Genomic DNA, 24,946 nt, shown 5'->3' with positions numbered 1-24,946 from the left:
ACATACAGAAGTCAGGGAGAATCACCTGGAGCTCTGCATGCTGAAGGCTGGGCTGGGCCTTGTTTGTGGAGTAATCTTGCTTAATCCTCTGGAAATAGGCCCTTACATCCGGACCTCAGTCAGCAGCCCAGGAGGAGGGCAGCCAGCTGAGGCACGTGGAATGAGGGCCTACAGTCCTGACTCTGCTTCCCTCCCCCTTCCCCAATTCCCACAGTCTCTACCTCACATGCCCAGGGGATAGAAGGGGTGGTTTTCTCTGTAATGTTCTGCCCGGCTGTGGACATCCTCCTACCCCAGGGTCCCCTGGCCCAGATAAATCAGCCTGCACTTCAAAGGAAGCTTCACCCTACACTAAGGAATAATAAAATGGAAAATACAAGAATCCTACAAACAGCACATCTCACATACCTGCTACCTTTGAATACCTCTCCTTCTCCTCATCCCCACTCCCCTAGCCATATGAACCTTCTGGGAGAAGTTGGAATTTAGACAGGAAAGAGGAAGGTAAGAAAAGTGGATGAGGTAAACAATAAATATTTACTTATTGCCCATCATGTGCTTGGTACTATGTTAGTGCCAGAAATAAAACAATGAGCAAAACAGACCCTACTCCTGCCCTTGTGGAGCTTACAGTCTAGTGAGTGAGACAGACATAAACAAATAACCACCAATACAAGTGTATACTGCAATACCTATTATGAAGCAAAACTACAAGGTAATATAAGCATTTGTTGTGGTAGAAGGAGGTGATCTAACCTATAGAGTGGAGAGGCCACTCCTGAAGAGGGGGCATCTGAACTTGGATAAAAGGATAAGTAGCGGTTAACTAGGGCTGATGAGGGCATAGGCTAAAAGCACACCAGGAAGAGGGAACTTCATGGGCAAAGGCCCCCAGGTGGGAGGGAACAAGGGAAGTTTGAGGAACTGAAAAGCCACTAGGAGGGCTGGATAGGTGGGGCAGATCCTACAGGACCTAGAGGCCATACAAGAATTCGGGTCTTTATGGAAAATAATTGAAAGACTTTAAGCAGTAAGGTTTAAAAAAATAAAATGTCATATTATTTTATAATAATATTTTAAATTATCGATATTGTTATAATATTTTATAGTATTTTGTCCCCTTTAAAGCGATTTCTGTTTACAACATAAACAACAATGGACCAATTAGCAGCCCTGTACGAGAGCAGGGTAAAGAATGGCAGTGGCTGGATTCGGTGGCAGCAGAAATGAGCAGAGCAGAAAGACATGAAGAAATAAGGATAGTGGGGAGCAGCCATCAACCGCATTGTTGAAATCCCTCATTCCCTTAACAAATAATTGATGTCCAGATTCAAATCCCAGCTCAGGCCCTAAACCTGTCTGGGCTCAGGGATCCTCATCACTAAAACGATAAAACTTGACAGCAGGGGGCAACACCTAAAAGAATCAGGGCTCAGCACGTGTGTGGGACAGCTGCACGGTCGGTTCTTCCGAGAAGAACCCCTCTGCTCGGCTCTACCACCAGAACCCTCGCCTAGCTCAGCGAAGTCCTCTTGGGTCAGGAACTCCGTCCCCCACTCCCGCCGAAATAGGCTCAGACTCCAGTCTCCTGCCTGGACCAGTGCGACTTCCCAAACTTGCCCTCCAGGGAAATGAAAGGGTTAACTTTCCGACTCCACTTAGCGGAGTTTACTTGAGAATTTTCCAACACAAGTTGGAAGCTCTCAGACTGCTGGGAACGTCTCCACTTCCGTCTTGCCTGGGCGCCGCCCCTAGTCCCGAAGTGCAAATGTAGGTAATGAGCGGATGGAAGCCAAACGCCCGCCCGCCGCTCTGTAGTGGGTTGGGCAGGAGGGCGGGACGGACCTCTGTGACGTCAAGGGCCACGCCCTCCTGGGAGGGCGCTGCGCCTGCGCCAGAACGGCTGCCTCGCTCCCGGAAGTGGAGGGTCTGCACGGAGAGCGCCGCTGGGTCTGGGTGCCCGGAGACAGAAGCGCTCGCGGAGCTCGCTCGTCAGCCCCCGACCGCCATGTCGTCCTTCGACACCAACCCCTTCGCAGACCCAGTGGACGTAAACCCCTTCCAGGTAGAGGCCCCAACTCAGTTCTCTCTAGTGCCGAAGGCCGCGGCCCCGGCCTCTTTCGCTGGAGCGGGGAGACGTGGCGTAGGAGAGACGGGCTGTCTGCCCAATGGGAGAATGGGCTCTGAGGGCTGGCCTATAGTAGTGTTTGGGGGGCGGGACTAGCAGCAGGTGGAACAGCGGAGGGGGCGGGGCGCTGTAGCTTGGGGAGAGGTGGTGGGACCCTCTAGCTCCCCGGCTGTCGCCCCTCTGGCTGGACCCTGCTAGGGGAGGGGACTGAAGCAGACGCGGTTAGGGAGACCCCCAGCGTCGGGGAGAGAAGCGACTTCAAGTGAGGGGGAAGTGTGGCTACCCCATCCCGCAGTCTTGGGGAGACATCTGCCTTGAGTCACGTTAGGAAAGGGGGTGACAACAACGTAATGAAGAGGTGGAAGCCTCTAGTGGGAAGGAGAAATGTGGGAAGATCCCAAGTTCAGCTCTCCCCTCACCCCCCGAACAGCCGAACTAGCCTACAAGGTTAGGAGACCCACTGAGATTTGCTAGGAAAGGAAGGTTGGGAGAGGGTGGGGAGGTAGCCAACGCACGCTGAAATATGGACTTTATAAGAATTCCACACCTTGGCCACGGGTCTAGTTTGGACTGGGATTTGGCTAGATGGGAGAGAGAGCCCAGGTTAGGGAGGGAGGAGAAGTGAGGGGGCTCTGAGGGTCTTGAAGCACAAGAAGTGTGGTCTGATGGACCTGTGTGTGTTGGCAGGGTAGTTGAGATGTGTTGACCTTTGAGCTGGCCTGATCTTTTGAGCAAAGGATAGCTGAAGAAGTCTTCCTACTTAAAGCCGAAACCTTTCTGCCTTTTAGCTGAGGGTACAGGGGTATTCTTTTTCCACAATGAAGGGCTGGGGCTCCTGTTAGCTCCAGATCTCTTGTGCCTCTTGTTTCATGTCTGCTCAAAACCAGTTCTAGGGAAGCTTAATTGTGCTGACTGGTGATTTATGAGCTCTGAGGTTTCTGCTCTGTCAGGATGTCACCAGGCGCATTAACTCATCCTGCTTGTATTTTATTCTGGTCATTGGCAGCTGCGAAGTTTCCTGCAGGTGGGGGGGAAGTACTTAGAGGGGTCCTTCCTGCAACTCACAGTATGAGCTTTCTCACCTTGAATTCCTTCAAGGGTCAGAGCAAAGACAAAGGAGACTAGCAGGGAATAATTGTATACTGTCCAAGTGAACATTTTATGCCTCTTTCTTGGTCTCAAGATATTTAGTCAAAGGGAGCCCTCAGGGCAAATTTTAGTAGCTTGGTCTTTGTAACATCCTGAACATTACTCTTGCAGCTTAATGCTTCTTGACGGAACCTTTGCAGGGACCTTGTCTCTTATGTAATGCAGTCATCTCTATTAGTTGAGTAAAGAAAAAACATTTGCATCTTTTTTTTTCTGCAAGTGCCATCTGGTAAGAGCTTGGTTTAATTACAAAACTGCTTTATAACACTGGACTTTGAGTTTTAGTAAGGATCTAGTAGTCTCTTGGAATACGTTCTGTGTAATGATTGGCTTTTTTTTTTTTCCCTGTCAGAATCAGAAATAAAATGTGTGCTGCTATCTGAGAGGCAGTCAGCTGTCCAGAGATGCAGAGAGCTTGTCCCCAGCGCTAGCAGTGGGCGAGATAATTGGCCTGAGTGCTGCCCTGTATTAATAACAGCTTGAAAGTCTTAGGCCTAAACCACATCTTCAGCCCCAGGAATGATTGTGCAAACTGTGGTAGAAGTAACTTCTGCATTCAAGCGAGACAGTCTGTCCGTCAGGCAGCCCCAGGATATGGCAGGACAGGAAGCAGCCGTGGTCCCGTAAAGAGCAACATCTGGTGGGGAATCCTGTGTGGGAAGACGAAAGCTGCCTGGCTGTGACTCTGCTCCTCCTTACCCTGGGCTGGGTTTTTCCTCTTGGCACACAGTCCCGTGGGGAGAAGGAACTTTGGATATGAGGCCCTCCAGCTCTCCTGGAGAGCTGCCCTCCCTGTCCTTGTGATGGAAGTGTTTGCTTCCCTGACTTCCAGGGCTGGGACATTGGGAGGGTACAGCCCTGGGGTGACTGGGTGTGAGCCCAGCTTCATTTACCCAGGGTGTTAGCACAGAGCTCAGGAGAGAGCAAGGGGAGAGGCGATAGGCTCAGAAACTGTCACACCTAGCCAGCTTTCAGAGCAGAGTCATGTTTTCCGTCACTCCGTGGTGGGTCATGAAAGTGTAGTCCATGGTGGACTATTAGAGCCGGAGCATCCTCAGAAATCTATTGTAACCCCTCAGTCTAGAGAGGAGGAAACCAGGACCCCAGTAAGGATGGGACATGTCAGAGTCACCAGCTAATTCGCAGCAGGAAGGAGCCCACATCTGGGGCTTTTGAAGTTCACATGTTGGTCTTGAACTGCGTTGGGGTTATTTAGGCCAGCTAAGGGAAGACTGTATCTTCATCATCACTGCCCCCATTCTTGAAATGAGAGTACTGGTAGGGGTGATAGTACTAGCTAAGTGAGTTTTAGTTAGTACTCACTGATCAGTGTTAGCTACCCAAGTTTTTTCCCCCAGTGTGTGGGGCTGGAATAATACAGATTATACTGTGCTTTTTAAGACACAAATGCTGTGGGGCGCCTGTGTGGCTCAGTTGTTAAGCGTCTGCCTTCGGCTCAGGTCATGATCCCAGGGTCCTGTGATCCAGCCCCGCATCGGGCTTCCTGCTCAGCCAGGAGCCTGCTTCTCCCTCTCCCACTCCCCCTGCTTGTGTTCCTTCTCTCGCTGTCTCTCTCTGTCAAATAAATAAATGAAATCTTTCAAAAAAAAAAAAAAAGGATAAGAATACTCTTTAGAAAAAAAAAGACACGTATGCTGTGTTTTTTAACAGCCTATTTCTGAGTAATACCAGCCCTGAAAGGTGCTCAGGGTTATGTAGTCAAATAAGTTTGGGAATCACTCTGTATTCCATTTTTCTTGCAGATAGACAAGGGTTGTTAGTTTGTGAAAGGCTCTGAGCAGTCCTTCAGTAAAGATATTTCCTCAACTTTATCTGACCCAGCACTTCTCAGAGTTATCCAACCATGGAGTCTTTTTTCTGCTAGCTCTTGTAATAGGCCGTGCAACTTCCGGTGTGCCTTTAAATTGACTTCTTTACCTGTGTTTTTATCCACTTCCTGCTCCCCCCGCACCCCCTCCTGCGCTGTGGGCGTGGGCTTTTATGACCTCTTCTTTGCGTAGAGTTATAATTGGGATTCTTAGCAAACTTCCTGCAGCGTAAGAGCTGTGAGTGCAACGTTGTCACAAGAGTGCAGCAGAGGTTTTACCAGACTTCCAGGAGGAAGCAGGAAGCTCAAGCCAAGGATGACCGATTTCACAACCGCCCCTGGCACTCCCTCATCCCTCTGTTAATTATGGTGCATCTGCTCTGCACTCTCTGGGTATGAGGGTCCTGCTTTGGACTGATTCCAGCGCGTCTGCTCCCAAAACCTTCTCAGGAAGGCTTGTCCGGTGGTGAAGAGGGAGCGGGCTGAGTTTTCAGCAGTCTGCCGACAAGCAGGTCACCCAGGCCCGTGCCCGGGCTGCTTTCCTGCTGGGCATCTCTGCCACGTTGCCCCAGGCAGACAGCACCGATGCCAAAGAGGGGACGTGAAGTAGCTGGTGGTGCTTGAACAGAGAAAACCTTCCGGCGCCGTGACTTGCCAGATCGCACAGTATCACTTTCACACGTTGCCTTCTCACAATTAAAAAAGATAATCTCAGTGGTGTGGCTGCTTCCCAAGGATTTAAAACGTTCCTCTCCTGTGGGAGGAGAGAGTGGTGGCAGAAACGTTATTTGGGTGTGAACAAAGCTCCCCGCACAGACACCGAGGCTTTGCCACTTCCCAGAGAGGGTGGGCTCCAGCTTGACTGTAACTGCGGGAATTCTTAAAACCACCAGATGGACCTGTTAGAACTTCCCTGTGGAATAGGAGCACTGTCTCAAGAAAGTTGAAAATGGTCAAGTTCTGATGGTGGGAGTCCAGACAGCTGCCAGATTGGGGGGTGGGGGGGGGGAGTCCCCTCCCTGCCTCTCTGGCTGGCACCTGGCGGCAGCCTGGGTGCTAGAAAGCGCCTGGCTAGACACACAGCTGAACTTGAGCCCTACACTTCTGTTTTCTTTGCAGCTACTTGGAGTAGGATAATCCTGTGTTCAGAGCAATGGTGATATTTAACCAGGACAAACAAGGGATACTTGCCACTCTTTCAGAGAAGAGTGCTGTGCACATCAGCAAGGTGTGACCTGTCCTGCAGTGCTCCCTTGCGATGCGCATCACTGAGCCTTTTTTAAAGAGAGATAGAGAGCATGAGCAGGGAGAGAGGCAGAAGGAGAGGGAGAAGCAGGCTCCCCGCTGAGCAGGGAGCCCAATGCGGGGCTCGATCCCAGGACCCTGGGATCATGACCTGAGCCGAAGGCAGACGCTTAACCGACTGAGCCACCCAGGCGCCCCGTCACTGAGCTTTTGCTGCTCCAAAGGCCTGTGCAGGAGATGGGGGTAAATGAGCACATGGCCTGCCAGAGCTTCTGATCTGGCAGGAGAGCCAAGAAATGCTAGCTGTTCACGATAACACTGGGTATGACGAGGGCAGTCAAAACTTGCCAGAAGGAGCTGCGAGGGATCTGAGGAGGAAGGGCAGAGTCCTGTGGTAGACAGGCTTAGGCCGAGAGCAGAGAGCCTGGCAGATGGGAGGAGAGGGTATTTCCTATTTCAGGTGACGGAGCACCAAGAACCAAGTCGCTTCTGCACACTATGCCCTGCAGCCCCAGGTACTTCTTCCCCCTCCCTGAGAGCCTGCCGCCTCTCCCGCTGTGGGCCTGGGACACATCTGCTGCTTGGGGCACACTCGCTCGCTTGGCCCGTCCCTCTGGTTGTTCTCTCTGTCCCGGCCTCTTTAACGCTGGGACTCTCACCACCTTCCGCCTTTTTTCAGGCCGTGAAACCTGGAGTTCTGTCCTTGATTTTGTTCTCACCGTATGCCTCTCTGAGTAAGTTCTTCCGTTTACACTGTAGCCAGCACATGGGGTGCAGGAGCACCTGGCTCTGGGGACCCAAACAGCAGGTTCGGCCACTTGCCACTGACAAAATCCAGAGGCAGAGAGACAAGTGGTGGTGAAACCAGAGAGGAGTTTATGGCAGTGAGGCCGACCCCGGGAAGACAGCGGGCTAGCATCTCAAAGCTGGTCTCCAAAGTGCCGGAAAAGCCTTCCAGGTTTATCTCAGGAAAGTGTGGGACAAAGGTCGGTGTGTGCCAGGTAGGCAGTGAGGGTTAAATTGCTCATTGTGTTCAAGTCAGTCACCTGTGGAACCTTGCTGGCTCTGGACAGTCCTTGTTGCTTGAGGGCGTGGATTCGTTTCCCATCGCAGGACGCTTTGCCCTCGGGGTCTTCAGCCTGCACCCATGGACAAGCTGGACAGAAGAACCCAGCTAGGGGCGCCTGGGTGGCTCAGTCGTTAAGCGTCTGCCTTCGGCTCAGGTCATGATCCCAGGGTCCTGGGATCGAGCCCCACATCGGGCTCCCTGCTCCGCGGGAAGCCTGCTTCTCCCTCTCCCACTCCTCCTGCTTGTGTTCCCTCTCTCGCTGTGTTTCTCTCTGTCAAATAAATAAATAAAATCTTAAAAAAAAAAAAGAAGAACCCAGCTAGAATGCTTGAGGTCAAAACGGAGGCAGCGAAGTCCTCTTTCACTATGGCTTCAGAACAGCATCCTCATCCGCGATCATAGATCTAAAGCTCTAAGGGCGCCAGGCTCGCTCAGTTGGTAGAGTGTGCGACTCTTCATCTTAGGGTTGTGAGTTCAGGCCCCACATCCGGTGTGGAGCCTACTTTAAAAAAAAAGACAAACCAAATCTAGAACTCTAGCCCTTACCATCTCCTGAGCTTCAGCCAGTATTCTCATGTCTCCCCTGGACGTTGCCAACCATTTCAAGCAGACCTAGTCCGTAGGTATCTCCAGACCAACTCGATATCTTCTCCGGGCCTCTCCCTGCTCCCACACACCCACTCCTTGAAAAACCTGTTCCTCTTCCCCCATGATCCCTGATCTTGCTCAGCAGTGGCACTGTTCACCAGTCACCCAAGCTAGCCACCCAGTCCCTCAACTTCCCTTCCCCCTTTCTTGCCCAGAGAGTGGCCGAGCCCGTGGCATCTCCCTGAGCAGGGCGTCTGGAGTCTGTCCCCCTCCTCCACTCCCAGCTGTCATGCCTTAGTCCAGTCCTCACTGTCACCCCTGGGGACTGCGGTCCTGGCCAGCGCCCCCCGCCCCTCCCCCCGGCACACTCCTCACTGCGGCAGAGATGCTGGTCTCCAGTTGTCGTGCGCTGCCCATGGGATGGAGTCCAAACTCCCGCAGCCTGGCCTGACCCCTGCTGCAGGCTGGTTCCTTGGTGCTCCTGGCTCCTCTTTCCATACTCTTCACTCCACAGCCCCCGGAACTGTCTCCTGTGTAGAGGCTGCTTTTATTTTTTATTTATTTTTATTTTTTATTTTTTAAAGATTATTTTAGAGCGGGGGTGGGGCAGAGGGAGAGGGAGAATCTCAAACAGATAGCCCACTGAGCGCAGAGCCTAACCCTTGTCTTGATCTCACCACCCTGAGATCATGACCTGAGCTGAAACCAAGAGTCAGACGCTTAACTGAGCCACCCAGGCGCCCCTAGAAGCTGCTTTTAAGCAACAGGCTTGAGCCCTGGAAACCTGAGTCAGGTAGAAGGGCCCACAGTGTCCCCCTAGCTAAATGCAAACAGGCTTATTAAGTGACCCACCTCAGAAGATCCATAAGCCCCGGCTGACCAATGGGCTGCTTACAACCGGGCACAGGTACCAAAAAAGGAAAATTCCATATGTTCCTATACCTCCTCACTTCCCCCCTAACTACAGCCCCCACCACTGCCTCGTGGCAGACCATCTCTCCTTAGCTGCCCTGCCCGCTACCCCCCTGCAGTGTTTTCAGTAAACTTCTGTGTCCTTGGTCCTGCCTTGAGTGAATTCTGGCCTCCACCCGATTGGGTCGCCCCACATCCTGTAGAGCTGCTGTGCCTCCCTCCTTCGTGCTTGCTAAACGCCTGTCATCGCTCAAGATCCAGCTCAGGTGCCCCCTGAGTAAAGCCTTCCCTGCCTCCCCTCCCTCCCTCCATGAAGCAGTTGTTCCAGTGCGCATCCTGCCCCACCTCCCGCCCTGCCTGCTGTTCTCTGCGCTGTCCGCTTCTTGAGGGCAGGAACCAAGGCTTTTTTCCAGTGTCCTAGCTCTGTGCTTGGTGTGGGACGGTTTGTGTAGGGAGGAAAAAAGGTGGAAGGAGGTGGCATGTGGCTCAGTTTGACCACGGACAGACCGCTGCCCAGGGTGCTGGCACCGGGTCCTGGAGGGCCTTTGGTGCCCGGCCAGGTGGTTCAGCCTCACTTTCCTGGGCTGCTCTGTACATCACTGCCGTGGCAGGGAGAGAGGCCCCACCTGCACCTTGCTCATTTGGTGGGTCCTCGGGCTCTTTTTTTTTTTCCCCCAAAGATTTTATTTATTTATTTGACAGAGAGAGACACAGCAAGAGAGGGAACACAATCAGGGGGAGTGGGAGAGGGAGAAGCAGGCTCCCCGCTGAGCAGGGAGCCCGATGCGGGACTCGATCCCAGGACCCCTAGATCATGATCTGAGCCGAAGGCAGATGCCTAACGACCAAGCCACCCAGGCGCCCCCCTTGGGCTCTTTTTAAAATGTGTGGGTACGCATGCTTTTAAGGTAAAAATAACATAATCATATGGAAAATTTGGAAGACAAATTAGATCATTTAGATTTCTTGCCTTTTGCAACCATTGTTCTTTTGATGTGTTTTCCTGCCAGTCTCTTTTCATATGAGTGCTTTTGACAAAATTGTTATTTGGGATTCATATAACAAAGCCTTTTCTATATTGTACCCTGTGTCCATAGCTGTGATTTTTAATGGCTGTTCAGACCACTGAGGGGACATGTACCAAAACATTCTTGTGCTTACTGTCGTTGGTTACTTAAGTTGTTTCCTGATTTTTTTTTTAAGTTTTTATTTATTTTTTAAAGAGAGAGAATGTGAGTGAATGGGGGAAGAGGCAGAGGGAAAGGGAGAGAAAGAACCTCAAGCAGACTCTCTGCTGAGTGTGGAGCCTGACTTAGGGCTCGATCTCACGACCCTGAGATCATGACCTGAGCGGAAACCAAAATCAAATGCTCAACCAACTGAGTCACTCAGGCGCCCCTGATTTTTTTCTCTTATTGTAAATATTGGTGCAATAAATATCTTTGCAGATACAGATTTTTACATATTTTTATCGTATTTCCTCATGATGGATTCTCAGGTAAGAGAGTACCAAGGTTAACTGTGGCTCTTTTCACTTGGGACCCAGCCAGCCAGTCTGGGAATGATTGCCCTTTTTTGTCATATGACACACAGCCTTGTCTCCAAAGCAAATAGGACTTCACGGAGGTTCCAAAGTATTGGTAACTCTGCCTCCCAGAGAGAATGCCTGAGTTTTGTTGTTGTTGTTGAAGAGTGTTTATTTAATGTGTTTATTTGGAGCCTGAAATAAATCCCACATGGGGAGCTTGGGTGGAATGCAGGATGGAAAAGCAAGGAAAAGTCACAGCCCAAGCACAGCCAGGACCTGTGACATGGAAAGTGACTGGCTGGAAACAAGTGTGTTTTTCCTGGCCCTTCCTGGCGAGCTCCAGCCTGCCTGCCTGCCTCTTTTCTCTCTGTTCCCTGACACTGACACTGAAGTCACACGAAGGGCTCCCCTTCCCCCGCGGTGGTGGGCCTCTCCTCCCCTCCCCTGCCTTCCCCTCCCCTCCCTTCTTCACTCTGCCCTGGGCTTTTGTGCTGTGCACGCATGTCCCTGCTAGAACCATCCATCATTGGCTCCAGGAGGTCAAGAGTTGCACCCTCTTCGTCTTGGTGTGTCCCTCACCCCTGAATGAAAAGAACTGAGTGCAGGCGCGTTTTCTTTGTTACAAATTCAACGAAGGGCATTAGCCGGTCTGAGTCCTTTGTGTACCAAGGGGGTTTTAGGTTACCTCTCTACAGGTGAAACTCAGCTCTTGCCATCCCTTGAAATAACTACTTGACCCACTTAAGAGTCAGCTGATGCTTGGCGAGTGGGAAAGGAGATTGCTGCTGTGGACTTCTTATTTGTGGTTTGGAGTAGAAGCTGAGGGTCTTCATTCAGACCAGTCAGTGTGGTCCTTAGTACAAGACTCTGCATGTCTGCTACCATGGGTGTTCCCCAAGGACTTCCTGAAGTCCAGGAATAGAAAACTGAACAGAAACAGTTGTCCTGGTCACTCACGTGCCCTATCAGTGTTCCTCAGGAGTGGGGTTCCTTCATTCATCCACATGGAGCGCCTTTCATTTGTCGACTGCACTAGGCTTTGGGGGCGCACTGCTGAACAAGCCTTCCCCTCTCAGGCTTACCACTGTGTCCCTGGAGATAGACAAATTCAGGATCCGGCTCAGCCACTACCCCTGGGATCTTGGACAGACTACTTCCTCTTTCTGAGCTGGGGCTTTCTCCAGCTGCAAACTCCTCACAGGGTGGTCATGGCATTGAAATGGGAGGGGCGTTGTAGCTTTTCTCAGCCAGGGCTGCTCAGCTGAGCCACAGAGCACAAGAAGCTGGTTGAAGTGACAGTTTTCTCCATTCTCTCAAGGATGGATTAGAACCAGGACTATTGTAGATGCGTAGGAGAGACGTCAAGTCATTGCAGACAGTGGATGCCTTAGGGCATTGGGCCATAATTCTTTTGAGGAACCAGGTTGAGGAAGGCTGGTAGAACCTTCATTTCTGACAGCTTGACCCAGTGGCCAGTTCTGGGGTGACTAGAACTTCACCATAGCATCACTCTGCAAGCCTGGCACACGGGAGACAGTAAATGTCAGCTCCCTCCCTCCCCCGCCAGGCCTGTGCTGCTCATCTCTCAGAAAGAGCCCAGGTCTCCCAGAGCGTTCCAGGCTCATCTTCTGAGGCAGGGTGCTTCTGGGCCCTGGCACTGCTGCAGTCGTGCAGGCGCCCCCCAGCTTTCGGGCCCTACCTCCCCAGACAGTGGAGGAGAGCACGCAGCCTGTGCTCTCACACATCACAGGGGCTTCGGCTCTGCATCGGGCCCTTCAGCAAGCACTAGGAGCCAGGAGTTTGAACTAGACACACAAGCATCTGGCTGCAGAGGCTACAGCCTGCTAGTGGAGACAGTGTTTGTTTATGGTGAGTCTGGTGAGGGGTCCAGGACCCCTTGAAGATTTTAGAAAAGAGGAGAGATCACTGTAGGCAGAGTAGGCAGCTCGCTCACCCCCAGAATCCTCTCCTGGCTGACCTTGGTAAAGGAAATGACCTCTCTTCATGGTCTGGAGGTTGCTTGTTAAAATGTGTGCCCGTCAGGCAGACATGTGGGCCAGTACCCGAAACTGCTACCAGAGCCACCCCTCTGTCCTCTGTCCTGTGACACAGACTCAGGTAACCAGTTCCTTGGATGGTGGATCTGATTTCAGTGACTTCAGCTCACCCAGTCTGCTGTGGCTTGGTGTTTGGCTGAGTCGGAAAGGGGAACAGAGCCTGAGCCCCACATGTTTCTTGCAGGAAGCCAGCCCAGTGATTCTGGGAGAAATCTGCTAGTCATTCAGCCAACGAATAACCTCAAGGCCAGTTCCTCCAGCTCAGGTGGCCTTCTGAACCTCCCCTTGTCCAAGTTTGTCCAAGTTTCAGGGGCCACCAGATAGGGATGGTGTCCAGCAGAAAGGACATAGCCACGTGGCCTCCTTGCAGAGGAAATTGGGTGGGGGTGCAGAGATGAGGTATGTCCAGAGAGAAGAAGTGGGTTGGAGCTGTGTGCCCAGCCCTGGGCTAGGCCCTGGGGCCAGCCAGCCAGTCTCACCAGTCAGGAATCAGAGGCCCAGGTGGGAAGATGAGAATTGGTATGTGTGAAAAACGAGAGAACGCACTCACCACTGACCCTTGGTTCTATGAATGTACAGAATAGGGAGCCAGCCATTTTGAGACTAAGACAAGTACAGCACCATGGTGAGGGTCTGTTTCCACATCTGAGATGTGAGGGGATTGTCCTCTGAGGGTCTGTCTAATGTGAATATCATATTTGAGAATCTGTTCTGTGGAGGTGAAGCTGGGCCAGCAGGATGGGAGCGTGTGGACCCTAGTGAGGAATGGGGGTTGGGAGGGTTAGGTACACAGAGGGGGGCCAGGGGAGGCCTTGTAACCGGGGCCTTGGCGGAGTCCAGCAGCCTGGTGCCCGTCCTTCACAGCTGTTTCTCCCAGAGCCCAGGCATCGCTGTCGAGCTGTACCTGAGCCCCGTACCGATTATGTACGGGGAAGGGGGAGGGGAAGGGATGATAGAGTGACTGGAGGGGGCAGGATGAGGCCACTGGCGGAGGCTGCTGGGGTGAAGGAGATGACAGGGAGTGCTGGGCAGCCCTAGGCCAGAGGGCTGGCCTTGGCAGAGGTCAGATGGGGAAGGGAAGACTCAGGAAGGAAAACTCAGGAGAAGACTGTGTTCAGAGGACATTTTTGCATTTTTTGAAAAGAATCCAGAAAAAAACCCAAAAACATTCTCCCGGCTTTTCATCTGAGCCCTTCATGCCTCTATTCCTAGCAAGTGTGTCTGATTTAATAAAATCAGCATTGGCAGCCAGCAGCATGTTTTTGTTCCAGAACCTTAAACTGTCCTTTAAAAAAGAAGAGGAATAAGTGTTTTCTGTAAAATAATAAATACAACAGTTAAGAAAGGTTATGAAGTAAAAAATAAGTTTCTACCCCTGCCCCCCCCCCCCAAAAAAAACAACACCCCAGTCCCTGGAGGTAAATACTGTGAACCGTTTTGAATCTGGAAAGGGCACTAACAAGGACATGGGTGGTATCTATTCCGAGGTCTCACAGTGGGAAGCTTGCTCTGGGTCTCTTCTGAGAAGTCATCGGGGCTGAACTCTCCTCCTTTTCCAGAAAGGGAGAAGAGACCACAGCTCTGATGCGGCAGGGGCTGGGCTCATGAGAGGAGCCTGGAGAGGCTTTTCAGGGCCCCCAGGGAGGGCCTCAGCAATCTCCCTTCAGCCAGGTATCCCTGGGAGGGGCCAAGAGATGGCGCTGTCCCTCCCCTTCATTAAGGTTCTCTCTTCTCCCCAGGCATCTCATGGCTGTTTTTTGTTTTGTTTTTACCTTTGCAGGATCCCTCTGTGACCCAGCTGACTAATGCTCCGCAAGGTGGCCTGGCTGAATTCAACCCCTTCTCAGAGGTTGGTGAGCATGCACTCTTTCTGAGTCCCTGGGTCCTCTGGCTGGTGCTAGGTTTCTGGGGCAAGGAGCCTTGGCAGAGGCAGAGACAGCTCTGAGAAGTTTCAGTCCTCAAAAGGACAGTCCTAACATGAGCTTGGGGTGGGGGGAAGGGTGAAGAAGTCACCAGTTCTCCCCTTGGGATCTGTGATCTGGGCCCCTCCCCGAGGAGAGCAGGGCAGTGCTGGGGAGCTGTGGCTCCAGCAAGGCCAGGAGTGCTGGGGGAAGCACCACATTGCCCAGCGCCGGAGGCTTGATGGCCAGGAAGCAGCAGAGGTAGGCCCAGGCCTGCCCCCGAGGGGATGAGGCAGGGGCGCGTCACTCACCCTGCTGTGCGTTTGCCCCTGAGTGGCTGGCCGATGGAGCCAGTCACCTGCCTCCTTTGGTGTGTCCCACGCAGACAAATGCCGCGACAACAGTTCCTGTCCCACAGCTCCCTGGGCCCTCGCAGCCAGCGGTTCTCCAGCCCTCGGTGGAACCAACCCAGCCAACCCCCCAGGTACTGTTGACAAAGATCCCTTTAGCCTCTCCTTTCCTGCAAGGGAAGCACCCAGACCAGTAACTGAGCCCTGAGATTGGGGGAGGGGGTGGACAGAGGGCCTTTATTCCTGGCTCCCCTTCAGGGGCCCTCTTGATCATCTCTTTGGAGCTGGTCACTTGCACATGGAGAGTCTGCTCAGCCAGCCTAGATCCTCACCCCCACCCCACTACTACCACCAAAAAATAAGCTCTACTTACCAGGCTGGAGTCCTCGGTGTCTTCAGCGAGAGCATTTGCCCCTGTTGTGCCATTCCAGATCCTCCTGGAACCTTGGGTTTGTTCTCTCTTACTCGGGGCCCAGAATCTCTCTCTCTCTCTCACTTTTCTTTTTTCCACCTCTTTTATTCCTGCCTTCCTTCCTATTTTCCTTTGTCCCTTCACCAAATACTGTGAATCTTGCCTGCCTTGTCCTGACCCTGTACTCCGTCACCTCATCGCCCTGTCCTGTGCTGCCCGCCGCCCCGGTGAGCGTGACAGTGGAGTTGTATGTTACAGCTCCTGCTTAGACAGGCCAGCAAGTTCCTGCCTACCAGATTCCTGGCAGTGAGTGAGCTCTCAGAGAGGCAGATGCTACTAGGAGGAGATAGTATTCTCAGAGACAGCTACATGCGAAATCTTCCGAAGGTAGGCAAAGTGTAGATGAGCGTGAGTGAGGGCAAGGCCCGAGCCGGGCTTTGGACTCTTGTGGGCCCCACGCTGCTCCCACTGTCTGACCGGACTTGGGAGGGGGGGCTAAGACCCTCAGCGGGGTCCAGCGGGGTCAATTCTGGGCCTGCATTTGCCCCCGGGGCCTGAAACTTACTTCCCGAAGGCAGCCGTAGCTCTTCGGAGAGCTCTTTCGGAGCGAGGGAGAGAGCGCGCGTGTGTAGGCGTACACATGCACACACACGTGCGCGTGTGCACATCGCCTGGCTTGTCGTCCTGCAGGATGACTGGTTTGATATCCGCTCCCTAAGGACTGTAGGCTTCCGCAGGAGCCGGGCGCCAGTGGCTGTAGCACTGGCAGGAGCGGGGCCCGGGGCCTGGGCTGGAGTGCCTCACCTGGAGCTTCCTAGAGGCCTCCCTCGGAGGCCTTGCTCTGCCTGGACAGGGAATAAAGCTTGGACTCTGCACGTCGTCAAAGCCAGGCAGAGCAGGGCCAAGCCGAGGGGGCTGGCCTGGGATGTAGCCGGTCACAGTTCAGGTGGACGTCAGGGGGCCGCTCCTGGGGGTGGGCTGGGGTGATGCTTCGATCCCTGAGGCCCTAGGTGTACCTTGGTCCACCCTGCGTGCCTCCCCTGCACTCACTGCTAGCAGGTTTCCACTGTGTCCCCCTCACATGCACACCCTCCAGGCTCTTTTTTTCTTTTTTTTTTTTTAAAGATTTATTTATTTATTTGAGAGAGTGAGAATGAGAGAGCGAGAGAGAGAGAACATGAGAGGGGGGAGGGTCAGAGGGAGAAGCAGGCTCCTCGCTGAGCAGGGAGCCCGACGCGGGGCTCGATCCCGGGACTCCAGGATCATGACCTGAGCCGAAGGCAGTCGCTTAGCCAACTGAGCCACCCAGGCGCCCCACCCTCCAGGCTCTTCAAGTGAGGTGTAGCTCTCCGGGTTTCTGGTTACAGGTTAGTCTCTCGTGAGGCCGTTTTCCCTTTGCTGTTACCCCAAAGGTCACCTTAATTGAACTTTGCCTGGCTTCCAGAATGGGAGATAGTTCTCTCATCTCAAGCTCAGGGAGGAAGGGGAGACGAGAGCCCTGCTTAAGGCTGGTTAACACCTAAGAGGACAGAGGTGTCGAGGCAGTAGGAGACGGGCCACCTTGGCGTCTCTGTGGTGGTCTCTGGTACCCAAGACACCGTGGGGCTGGGATTGGCTCTCCCTGTGTGGGGCAAGGCCCTTCTGACTCCTGCTCAGGCTGACGCTATCCCCCTGTCTCCCACGTCCGGCTGCCCCCACGCTCCGTGCCCCCCAGGCCGTGGCCTCCGCAGCGCAGGCGAGCCTGCTCCGGCAGCAGGAAGAACTGGACAGGAAAGCAGCCGAGCTAGAGCGCAAGGAGCGGGAGCTGCAGAACACAGCGGCCAACTTACACGGTGAGGGAGACTGCCGGCTGTGGGCCAGCGTGCCTGCGGTAGGGGCCTTCCCTGAGCCTGCTTGGTCCCGGGCAGCCCCGGAGCTCTGTAGGGCTCTGGATCATCTCAGTGGCGCCGGTGCCAGTGGCGGAAGAGCAGCGAGGTGGAGGCCGGGAGGCCCGCAGCGTGGTCCTCGCGGCTGTAGATTGTTTCTGCACTCCTTCCCAGCTCACTTAGGCCCTTTTGCTCTGTTTCCCAGTGCATTTGGGATCCATTATCTTGGAGTGGGCTTGTGGGTATTCGTGCCCCATCCCACTTTGCCCGTCCCACTCCCTACCCATGGCGACCCTGACTCCCACTTGCCGGTGCCCTTCTGGGAGCCCTGGTCTGGCCCATAAACTGCTGGAGCGTGCACCCCACGTGCTGCTGCAGAGGCCAAGCCTGACCTCGTTGCCTCTTGCGCATGCAGTGAGAGAGAACAACTGGCCGCCCCTGCCCTTCTGGTGCCCCGTCAAGCCCTGCTTCTACCAGGATTTCTCGGTAGAGATCCCTACTGACTACCAGCGGATATGCAAGATGCTCTACTATCTCTGGATGTGTGAGTCCTGCTCCTGCCCCCTGAGCTCCGGGGTAAAATGGGGTGTGAGTCCAGAGCCCTGTCCGCTCGGGCTGCTCCTCACCGCAGACTCCAGCCTTCCTCAGTGCTGGGCCGGGGTTGGGGCGGCGGGGCGGGGGGGGGGGCTTCTGCCCACATGATTGGCCTTCCACGGTCTACTCCCTGCCCCGGGAACCTCCCCGGAAGGGCCCGCTCACCCCAGTTCACACCACGGATCGAGTAGGGCGGGACTAGTGGGAGGCGTCAGAGTTGCTGTGGGGCTCAGTGGCCGTGAAGGCCCTCCTTAGGTGAAGTCCTCCCTCCCCACAGGCCCCTCGGCTCCTAAGAGTGCGGCCGGGTATAAGACTCCCTATAGCTCCACTGTGGGCCCTCCAGGGCCAGGGACAAGAGTCACTGAAAGAAAGACTTCTTCCCCAGGGATCAGCCCTTGAGTCTGCATCCCCACCTCCACCCCCTGCCCTCCTTCATATGCTTGGGCTGTCCCCTCACTTAGGAACTATCACTTAGGAACTGGTTTGGTCCCTGGTTTTGCTGCCCCAGAAAACCAGGATTGGGGAGCTCACCCTGCCTTGGTGCAGACTAAGGACTGGGGTTTCTGCTACTGCCCTCACTGTATGGACCTCACGTCCTCTCCGGGGGGTGGTTTGCCAGGCCTGGGAGCCCTTCCCTCCCCTCGGCACCAGCCCATCTGTCTCTCTCCTCACCCTCCCCAGTGCATTCGGTGACTCTGTTTCTGAACCTGCTTGCCTGCCTGGCCTGGTTCTTAGTCGACAGCACCAAGGGAGTGGACTTTGGCCTTTCGATCCTGTGGTTTATCATCTTCACCCCCTGTGCCTTCCTTTGTTGGTACCGACCCATCTATAAGGCCTTCAGGTGAGTGGGGCTGGGGCAAGGCAGGGAGTATATGGCTGGCATCCCAGGTAGCAGGCCAAGGGCCTTAACGCCCAGGGGCCCCATCCCAGTCTTAGAGCAGAACAGGATGGTGGGGCGATCCACTTTCCCATTCCCACCCTCAGTGGGAGCAGATGGGGGTCAGGAGCCATTTTCCTGAGATGTTGTGCCCACAGTCTGTTCTGGGCACTGTCCTTGGCCTAGGCACTGGAGACCTAGAGAGGGGTCCTAGCGCTCCCACCTGCTCCCATGCTATCTAATGCGCTAGGATTTCAGTCACTGGGAAAAGGGCGGGGCTTCTTCACCTCCCTTCTGAGGCTTCAGGGGGTCCACTTTGATAAGTTCCCCATGGCTTATCGCTCCTAGCTTGTTTCCGCCTCTCTCCTGCCTCCCCAGAAACTCTCTCGAGCCTGCTGAGTGCAGACCGGTTGACCTAGAATAGATACTGTGGGCCTGAGCGGATCCACCTCACAGAGCCCTAGGGTTTGTGGCATTGTGCCTCCGAGTCACTGCTTTCAGGCCTGGGAGCCTAGCAGGCCCCAGGGAGGGGGCGGGCAGTGGCCGAACCCATGCACTCCGCAGGCAGTACGCCAGCCCTCAAGGACGTGGAGATGGGCTTTGGTCTAGAGTTCTGTGCTCCCCAAATAACTTTTCTACACCCAGGCCAATGGTTTTATTATTAGATATTTATATCTATCTCTTATGAAATGCAGATACGTACCCCAGGAAATGGACCGTTAGGCTCTTTATGTCTCCTCTGGGGAGCAACTTTATTAGCTCTTTGAGTAAGGGGTCAAGCATTGACCCCTCAAACTGGAGGACAGTGAGTGGCAAGCCCTCTTTGATTATGGTTGTGGATGTCTGTGTCCTCTGGACAGTGCGTTTGGTCCCCTGGAGCTCTGTCTGCACTCCCATCCTGGCTCCTCATGCCATGCCAAGCGAGGAATACTGAGGAGTGAACCCCAAGCCCACTTGTGACTTTGGATTTCCCCCTCTCTCCACAGGTCCGACAACTCTTTCAGCTTCTTCGTGTTCTTCTTCATATTTTTTTGTCAAATAGGGATCTATATCATCCAGCTGGTTGGCATCCCTGGCCTGGGGGACAGGTGAGACCTGGGCAGCATGAAGGGATGATGCTTTGGAGGCAGCCTGGCCTCTCTCGCCCTGTCTCCTCGCTCCCACAGAGCCCTCCCGAGGACCCATCCTCCACCCTGGCCGGGAAGGTGGGGGGCGGGCTGGCTGGCGTCCTCCTCTGTGCCCCTCCAGTTCTTCACCAGTCACCACTCACTGCCTCGCCTGTTCACCACTTTCTGGGGTGTTGTGAGTGGACTTGCCCTGAACCCTTAGGCTGCCAGGGCTACATCCCATGAGGATTGCATCCTCTTCCTTTGCCCTGCTGTGCCCTCCCAGAGGCTGGTGCTACTTCTACAGGCCACAGGCGAGCCCTCGGGTTTGGGCAGCTGCCGACAGAGGCCCTGGCCTTTTGCAGACTCTGTGCTGTGACTTTGTCCAGAGGCCCTGTAATGTCAGGATGAAGCCCTAGCCTCTCCTTCTTGCTTTGAGCATAGAGCTGGCTTGAGTTTCCTGGGTGCTGGAGTCCTCAGCTCAAAATTAGCCTCAAAAAGAAAAGCTGCCGGCTGATGTTTTCCTTTCTGCCCCAGCGCACAGGGAACATTACAGAAAGGTCAGACTGCCGCTTGGCTGAGAGCCCGAGCCTGGAAGGGCTGCACTACTTTGGTCCCTTCCCTCCAGTGGAGCTGGCAAATGCAGGGTGGAGGGAGGGGGCTGACTCACCTTGCGCTCCGAGCGTGCCCACTGCCCTCCTGCCATCCCTCATCCGTCTCGCCCTGCTGTTTCTGGGCTGGCTCCTTTCTCTTTGAAAATGTCATCACTCACTACCCTCAGTGAGATCCCGGAAGACAGGCTGTGGCCTAAGTGCTCTTTGCTTCCCAGCCCAGGAGTCAGAAGGCTCGAGTTCTGGTCCGGGCCTGCTCCTCCCCCCTCCCCGCCCTGCCCCCTCACGAGCTCAGCAGCCTCAGCAGCCTCCAGCTTCCCAGTGCCTTCCCCACCTCACCTCCCAAGCCCCACGGCTGGATGGATAGAACCCCCCCTTTCTTGTTATCGAGTATAAAATACACAGAACATAAAATTTATTTTATTGACCACTTAAACCATCTTTTTTTTTTAAAGATTTTATTTATTTATTTGACAGAGAGAGACACAGTGAAAGAGGGAACACAAGCAGGGGGAGTGGGAGAGGGAGAAGCAGGCTTCCCGCTGAGCAGGGAGCCCGACGTGGGGCTCGATCCCAGGACCCTGGGATCATGACCTGAGCCGAAGGCAGATGCTTAACGACTGAGCCACCCAGGCGCCCCACCACTTAAACCATCTTAAAGTAAAAAATTCAGTGGCGTTTAGTAGAGCCACAGTGATATGAGGCCCTGTCCACTGTCTAGTTCTAGGACATTTGTGTCATCCCCGAGAGGAGACTCGGTACTCATCAGCAGGCAGCCGACTCCCTCCTTCCTGGAGCCCCTGGCGGCCGTGAAGCTGCTCTTTCTCAGTCTCTCTCTGGATCTGCCTACTCCGGACATTCCCTATAAATGGGACCGTACAGTGTGTGGCTTTTTGCACTGGCCTCACTCAGCGTGATGTTTTTAAGGCCCGTGCTGTAACACGGATCAGTACTTCAGTACCGATCAGTACTTCTTTTTTTTTTTTTTTTTTTTTTTTTAAGATTTTATTTATTTATTTGAGAGAGAGAGAATGAGAGAGAGCACATGAGAGGGGGGAGGGTCAGAGGGAGAAGCAGACTCCCTGCCGAGCAGGGAGCCCGATGCGGGACTCGATCCAGGGACTCCAGGATCATGACCTGAGCCGAAGGCAGTCGCTTAACCAACTGAGCCACCCAGGCGCCCCCGATCAGTACTTCTTATGGAGTACTCGTCCATCCACTTGTCCGCACATCAGTGGACAGACCCTGGGGCGGTTTCCACCTTTTTGCTGTTGTGAACAGTGCTGCTATGAACATTTTCGTACAAGTCTTTGAATACCTGGTTTTGGTTCTTTTGGGTATCTATCTGGAGTGGGATTGCTGGGTCACATGGTAAGTCCGTTTCCCTTGGTAGTGTACGAGGGTCCTCGCTTGTTTTGTTCCCAGCCTAGAGGTGTATACACACCCAGTATGGAGCCCAACATAGGGCCCGACCCCGAGACCAAGACCCACCCGGGTGCTTCAGCAGCTGAGCCACCTGGGCACCCCTCTCGCTGTGGTTTTGATTGGCCTTTCCTGAATAACTAATGATGTTGGCCATCTCTTACGTGCTTTTAGGCCATTTGTGTTTCTTCGTTGAGGAAATGTCTGTTCAGGTCTTTCTCTAGTAATTGGGTTGCCTTTTTGTTGTTGAGGTCTTTATATATTCTGGATACTAACTTATCAGATTAGCACATTTTCTGCCTTCTGTGTATTATTTTTTCATTCTTGTGATAGTGTCCTTTGATGCACAAAAGCTTTCGATTTTGATGAAGTCCAATTTTTTTCTTTTGTTGCTTGTTTTCAGTGTCATATCTAAGACCAGTGCCAAACCCAGAGTCCTGGAGAGTAAACTGTTTTCTTCTAAGTATTCTATTTTTAGCTCTTATTAGGTCTCTGATCCATCTTGAGTTAATTTTTGTGCGTGGTTGAAGTCAGGGTCCAGCTTCATTGTTTTGCATGTGGCTACCCAGCACCAAGTCTTGGCACCCTTGTCAAAAATCAGTCGATGAGCGATGTATCGGTTTATTTCTGGACTCTCAGTTCTTTTACATTGATCTGTATGTCTGTCCTTGTGCCAGTACTGCATGTTTTTTTGTAGTAAGTTTTTAAGTCAGGAAATGTGAGAATATCCCCTTTTATAGATAAGGACACTGGGGCTCAGGAAGGCAACATGACTGACTGGAGGCAGAGGGGTTGCCCTGAGTCCCGGCAGGAGGAGCTGAGGTGATGGGATGAATGCAGTGTGTCGGCCAGTGGTCCTCATTCCCAGAGGGCGGGCTTCAGGAGTGAGCAACCAGGCTTTCCATGTCCCCTAGAGCAGCAGGAAAAGGCCCTCCCCTGGACTACTTCTGAGGGCAGTGTGGGGCCTGTCAGCCTTCACAGAGGCCTGGCGTCTCACAGGCCAAGGGCTTCTGGCCCACAGCTCTGTGCTGCAGCGAGGTGCCTGGGTGGTGGCCGGTCAGCCTACAGCGGCCACTTAGAGAAGAGCCCCTCTCGGGGACCTTTAGGGCCCACTCTCACTGTGTCCCCTCTGGTTTCCTCCTCCCCCCTTTGCAGTGGTTGGATCGCAGCCCTGTCTACACTGAAGCAGGACCACTTGGCTGTGTCGATCATCATGATGGTGGTGGCTGGCTTCTTCACCCTGTGCGCTGTGCTCTCACTCTTCCTTCTGAAGCGGGTGAGTGGTGGGTGCTGGGCCAACAGCAACCTGAGGAAGCAAGGCACCTCTTTCCTGCCTTCGCCTTGGGGATGCCCATCACTGGAGGCACTTGGGCCCCCAGGTCCCCAGAGGTCCAGTGACTGTCACCAGGGTTCCGCGGGGGAGGTCACGCGGGCCCCCAGGGCACACTTCTCACCGCAGCCTCTTTCCCCAGGTGCACTCCTTGTACCGCCGGACGGGGGCCAGCTTCCAGCAGGCCCAGGAGGAGTTTTCCCAGGGCATCTTCAGCAATAGGACCTTCCGCAGCGCTGCCTCATCTGCTGCCCGAGGAGCCTTCCAGGGGAACTAGTCCTCCTGACTCTCCTTTGTCTGCCCCAGCCTTTTCTCTTGCCTGCCTTCTAGCTGCACTTTCCGTGGGTGCCTTAAACAGTGGTTATGCCCAGCACAGACCTGGGGAGGGTCTTGCTCGGTCCTTCCTCCTTCCTCAGCCACCAGCTCTCCATTCTGCCCGAGGGGAGGGGAGGGAGGGACAGGGACTATTTTTTTTTTTTTACACAAGAGAAAAAAGAAAAAAAAAAGCTGTCTTTCCTTCTCTGGTGGTGGTTTGGTAGGTTCGAAGCAGTGGGACTGTAGTTCACTTCCCCTTACACGTGTACACACACACATACACACACGCGCATCACATACACGTACACACTTGCAATCACCAGCTGACCTGGGCCCATGCCAGCTGGAGTTTTATTTCTGCCAGGATCCTGGGACTCCACTCCTCCCCCAGTAGGCCTGGCCTGAATCTGGCTCCACGGACCCAGCCTGTGGCTTCCACAGTCCTGCCTTTCCTTCCTGCCCAGGCTGGGTGGTCTCCCAAGGGCTCCCCTTTAGATGAGCTGCAGTCCAGGTGGATGGAAAGCTCTGTTCCCCAGATCACTCTGAGGTGGTCTCTGGACTTCCAGAGCCTCTGGCATGGTCGCTCCCAGGCTCTTCCCTGCCTTATGTTTCTCACAGATTTATAGCCCTTTAGTACCCCCTGCACCTTCCTGGTGTGGGAGGCACGTGTGCCCTCTGGGGTCCTCTCTGAGCCCTCTCCCCTCTGTAGACTTACTGAATGTGCAGTGGGGTTGGCTGGGATTTGGGGATGGGGAGGGATGGAGGACGTTGACCCCAAATAGTCCTGTCCAGCCTTTGACAGTTGTCTAGGAAGGTGGAGTCTGACTGTCCTGGTGTGGTTTGGCCCTGTTTTGATTTCCTCCTGAGGGACAGTGGCCCATTGCCGTGGCCTCAGATTCTACCCCACTCTGCCTTCTCCCCTCCAGCAATATCTCATGTGTATGACTCTTCCGGGGGGGCGCCGAAGAATCAGTCCAGAACTGCATCCCTCGTGCTGGACTGATGAGCCACTTTTCAGAGGGTTCTCCCATATCCCCAGTAGAACCTAGGTCACCTGTCACTGGCCCTGGGGATTGCTCAGGTGTGTCAGTGTGATGGGCACCTGGGGTGACACCGATAAAACCACCCTGTCCTCTAAAGGCTGTATACCGGGGTGGGTGTGTGGACTGAAGGGACTTCTCACAAAGCTGGCCAACTGCCTGCCTCTGGGACCTGGGGCCCATCCTGAGGCCGCGTGCAGACTCCCAGCCCACTCAGCCCCAGAGCCACTGAATGATCATGGCAGTGACCAAGGTTTTGTAAACTTTCTGGTATTTTTTTCTTCATGTACAAATGTATATGTTATGTCTCAATTTTTGTGCTTTAAATAAAAACAAGACATTTTCAGACAACACTGGTCCTAATGTCTGGTGGACTTGGGAGGATGGGAGTGGCCCACAGAGCCTGCACTGAGCTGGCTGCTCCAGTGGTAAGTGAGGAGACCGTCAAGATTCTGCATCTGGCCACCCCGCTCTGGCTGGTCTGGGAGGGGCCAAGCGCCTTCCTGAGACTACTTGGCCAAAAGCACCTTCTTGTCCCAGTATCTCTACTTTAGAGCTGCTCGTTCTGGGCCGGAGGGGCACCCTTGGGAGCCTCTTTGACTCTTACCCCAGCACCCGG

General features: G+C 53.9%; 1 protein-coding gene across 2 annotated transcripts; it reads left to right on the top strand.

Annotated features, from left to right (window-relative positions):
- The first annotated feature begins 1,901 nt into the window (after window positions 1-1,901).
- SCAMP2 (secretory carrier membrane protein 2) lies at window positions 1,902-24,706 on the top strand. 2 transcript variants are annotated; one of them, XM_032417774.1, is made up of 10 exons: window positions 1,902-2,065; window positions 14,285-14,353; window positions 14,791-14,889; window positions 15,426-15,554; window positions 16,882-16,999; window positions 17,448-17,576; window positions 18,308-18,467; window positions 19,490-19,591; window positions 22,798-22,918; window positions 23,115-24,706. In XM_032417774.1, the coding sequence occupies exons 1-10, from the start codon at window positions 2,009-2,011 to the stop codon at window positions 23,247-23,249; spliced, it is 1,119 nt and encodes a 372-aa protein (XP_032273665.1). In that variant the 5' UTR covers window positions 1,902-2,008; the 3' UTR covers window positions 23,250-24,706. The 2 variants fall into 2 exon arrangements, with proteins under 2 accessions (XP_032273665.1, XP_032273664.1); XM_032417773.1 differs by lacking the exon at window positions 15,426-15,554 and having other exon boundaries at window positions 23,115-24,697.
- The last annotated feature ends 240 nt before the right edge of the window (window positions 24,707-24,946 follow it).

Source organism: Phoca vitulina, unplaced genomic scaffold (genome assembly GCF_004348235.1).
Source record: "Phoca vitulina isolate PV1807 unplaced genomic scaffold, GSC_HSeal_1.0 scaffold20, whole genome shotgun sequence".
Lineage (NCBI taxonomy): Eukaryota > Metazoa > Chordata > Mammalia > Carnivora > Phocidae > Phoca > Phoca vitulina.
This window is presented reverse-complemented; position numbering and strand designations above follow the sequence as displayed.

Excerpts from the sequence above, each read along its gene's own strand:
- SCAMP2 (XM_032417774.1), top strand. The coding sequence starts at position 2,009 with ATGTCGTCCTTCGACACCAACCCCTTCGCAGACCCAGTGGACGTAAAC. Across the intron at positions 2,066-14,284 it reads TGGACGTAAACCCCTTCCAG|GATCCCTCTGTGACCCAGCT; the intron begins GTAGAGGCCCCA and ends TTACCTTTGCAG. Across the intron at positions 19,592-22,797 it reads ATCCCTGGCCTGGGGGACAG|TGGTTGGATCGCAGCCCTGT; the intron begins GTGAGACCTGGG and ends CCCCCTTTGCAG.